We start from the raw sequence: 3,566 nt of genomic DNA, 5'->3' as shown, positions 1-3,566 counted from the left end.
TTATCAGGAATTATAGGTCAAATGAAATTAAAATGGCAACGACACGTTTCTGAGGACAGGTGGTTCCCTTCAGATACATTCAAATAAAGATATCCGTGCCGCGTTTTGACTTGAAACGTGCAGTGCTCATATTTATTCAATGACATCATTGCCTTTTGAAGTTTAATCCAGCCGTATCGCGACTCTTGTCTTTCCGTCCCCAACTGTAAGACCTCTTGAAATTATAATTAAGACATTTCTTATACCCTTTAACGTATTTAAAACTTTTTATGGCCTTAAGTTTGATACAACTCACTTTATGAGTTTTTAAGGACCCGCGGGAGATCTGTTTAAGATAGCCCATCGGGCAGAGTGGTGATATATTTTGGTAGCCCGACTGGAAAACACACTAGCCCTGGGACGTCGGGCTAGCGATTTTGCGAGCCCTGTTAACATATTGTGATGCCGTGTCTCGGCCGGAGCGAATAACACTCCAAAGAGAAAGGAAAAATTGAAATCGTATCATATGACCCCTTTAAGAGTGGAAAAACGCATACCACAATGCAATGTGCCTGTCTTGACCTTACATTTTTATCTGGCCAATGTGACAACATTTATTTTTAGCTTTGCGTTCTTTCCCATGCTATGTTTTGATTATTAGTATGCATTATATACTTTGTAATATGCAGGAAGCATTATGTTAGTAGTCCTTGCCAAATAGGACATAGCCATGGAGAGTTTTGTGCACATTCTCACCTTGTATAACTCCTCATTAACTGTCCTGACCTCCACCAGGTCTCCAGTCTGGTCAATGCTGTAGACAGCTCTGCCCAGCTTCACACGGTCACCCAGCTCTCTCGCCATCGCCTCACTGATTTGATTGGCACCTCCGGCAAACTTGCGCTCCTGTCATATTGGGCAGCAGAAAACAGTTTTCCAGACTTTTTGGTTAGACTTTGTATGTAATAGAAATGATCAGTTTAATATACATGAACATTCCCATTTCAACAAGGACTGCAATTCTTTAATTCACCAATAGGAGTCTCTGTCTCTCAGAGATAGAATTATGACAGAGTTGTATAATACTGCCCACCATGCACATACCTTACCAGACACATTAAGAATATAAAACAGGTTAAAGAACAATAACAGGCAGATCATAACAGTTTATTGACAATGTCATTCCATAGGGAATTAAAGATAAAAGACGTGACATTTTGTTATCAATTTAATAAACAAAACTCTTATTTGCTTTATTTGTGTACCATCAGAGGACACATTTGCTAGAAGACTCCTGCTATAAATGTGACCCAGATACAGTGGCCACTATTTTGGTGTGTTACATAATCAGTTCAGTGTCACAGGAATGAATGGGTACGACATAAGGTAGCCTCTCTTGAGAAGTGTATACTATAATTATATACTATATAATCAACTAACTTGAAAAAAATATCATCATGGATGAATAAACAAACTGAATATACTCCCCTATAAGGAGTATTGCAGTGGCTTAACTGAAAAATTACTGTGAATAGTTTACACATTACTCATTTGTTTTGAGGTCAATACTGTTTTACCAGTATTTTTGTTACTGGTTCTTTAATATGAGGTCTACCAATAGATGGCACCAAGTGATCTTTCCTTTAATGATAATAATAATAGTAATAATAATATACTAAAATACTAAATAAAATGTAGTATAATGATCTAGTTATTGTGTCAAAAAGCAAAAAATAAAACAATGAAAAATTGGCTCTCCATATCAGTTATTGGATATTTAAACAAAAATTATAATGAACAAACAAAAAAACAAAAAACTACAGATACTGTATTTTATCTGTCATAAAAAGTATTGGTTGAGAACAAAAAGCTACAATCTATCACAGACATCAAACCTGGCATGACATGTCTGACATGACTATATTTAAATATGCAGTTTGAATATTTTGTATAAGTGAACTCTGCCTTTAACCGATATGTAACCCTTCCTCTCTACTCTTAACAGCAAAACATTTCTCTTTCTTCCACAGAAAGTCAATTTTTTGCCTTGCAACAAGACCCATTTTGAGAGCTGTGGTTAACTAAATTAGGGGTACAGACTGAACAGTGACAATGACTATTGGACTTGGCAGGAACATTGGATTGAACAGCTACAGCTTGATTTATATCACTATTTCTAACACCTGCTTTCCTGGCCTGCCAATATTTAAAAAAAGACGCTGTTGTGTGAGGACACTAAACCCCCCATCTGTCACTCCCTCGGCCTGCCATTCTCTCATTCTCCCACAGATGTTAATTATACTGTAAACACAAGCACTGGTGCAGTGAAAAAGCCAAAGAGATATGCACAAACACGCTGCGAAAACGTTAATGTCGTGGAGTTCATATGTTTGCCATATAATTAACTCTGGTCTTCGACAGAGAAATAACCAACCGAGATAACATAGTATACAAACATTAGCAACAGGCCTACAGTTTCTTGAAGCTAATCTGTTGTATAAAGACTTACCTGGCCTCCATTTGTGGTAGAGAAGATTCTCATGGTGCCTCCACACTGCTTGACGTACCAGAGGAACCACAGAGCAGACACCTCATGGGGCTCGGAGGTCACGTTCACATTGACGAACAGAGTGGCAAAGCGACGAGCGGCGCTGCAAGCAACCCGTGGGTGAAGAGATATGCCATCAACAGCCAATATGCCACAACAATACCTGATATTAATTGGTCCCTTCTCTGTACCTGGTCCAACAAATTTTGTCAAAGAGTTGCTGCATAGTCATCTTGTCCCACTCTTCCGCATGAGGGGCCCTCCATGGAGCTTCTTTAGGAATCTAAAGTGCACATTTGTGATCAGGGACTCAGTCTATTTATTCACTTGAATTAATTCTGATTCCAGTTCCATAATAGTTCCAATAACGATTATTTTTAAGAATCAACAGAATTATATTGCCAAAATTATGAGAGAATTTAATTAAAAAATAAATATAAAACAATTCTCGGAAAAGGTGTGTTCACTTTTACATATTTTTCATAGTCATCGTGGAGAAAGTTCCTTTAAAGTGCCCCTATTATGGATTTTTGAAAATTACCTTTAATGCAGTGTGTAACACAGCTCTAAGTGAATGAAAACATCCTGCAAAGTTTTAAATCTGAAAGTGCACCTTGTATAAAGTTATTGTCTCTCAAAAGAGTTTTTAAAACGAACCCCAAGCCGTTTCATGTTGACGTCAAAATTAAACATTAGCATATTGCCCGCCAGTGTTGGGAAGGTTACTTTGGAAATGTAATAGGTTACAGATTACAAGTTACTGAAACATTAGCATATTGCCCGCCCACTTGTTGGTCTTTTCGCGTTGGTCTGAATAAAAATGCAAATTCATTCATTGCCACTAGGTGCAGCTTTTGGAGCTGTAAAAATAGCTGTTTGTCGACGTCAACATGAAACATTAGCATATTGCCCGCCCACTTGTTGGTCTTTTCGCGCTGGTCTGAATAAAAATGCAAATTCATTCATTGCCACTAGGTGCAGCTTTTGGAGCGGTAAAAATAGCTGTTTCCCCGGTAACGCTGTACACAAAGCAGCACTG

The 3,566-nt window shown here is 38.0% G+C and overlaps 1 protein-coding gene across 2 annotated transcripts in view; it reads right to left on the bottom strand.

The window, feature by feature from the left end:
• The window catches only part of mao (monoamine oxidase), a 41,355-nt gene that overhangs the window by 5,131 nt on the left and 32,658 nt on the right, over positions 1–3,566 (bottom strand). For both annotated transcript variants that reach the window (XM_016562841.1, XM_016562840.1), the window contains exons 5-7: positions 2,719–2,810; positions 2,489–2,630; positions 736–885 (exon numbers count right to left, since the gene is read on the bottom strand). In XM_016562841.1, the coding sequence (XP_016418327.1) occupies positions 736–885; positions 2,489–2,630; positions 2,719–2,810 (384 nt within the window). The remainder of the gene's footprint in view (positions 1–735; positions 886–2,488; positions 2,631–2,718; positions 2,811–3,566) is intronic.

The sequence above is a fragment of the Sinocyclocheilus rhinocerous genome, unplaced genomic scaffold (assembly GCF_001515625.1).
Source record: "Sinocyclocheilus rhinocerous isolate Xijiao unplaced genomic scaffold, SAMN03320098_v1.1 scaffold289, whole genome shotgun sequence".
NCBI classification, from domain to species: domain Eukaryota; kingdom Metazoa; phylum Chordata; class Actinopteri; order Cypriniformes; family Cyprinidae; genus Sinocyclocheilus; species Sinocyclocheilus rhinocerous.
This window is presented reverse-complemented; position numbering and strand designations above follow the sequence as displayed.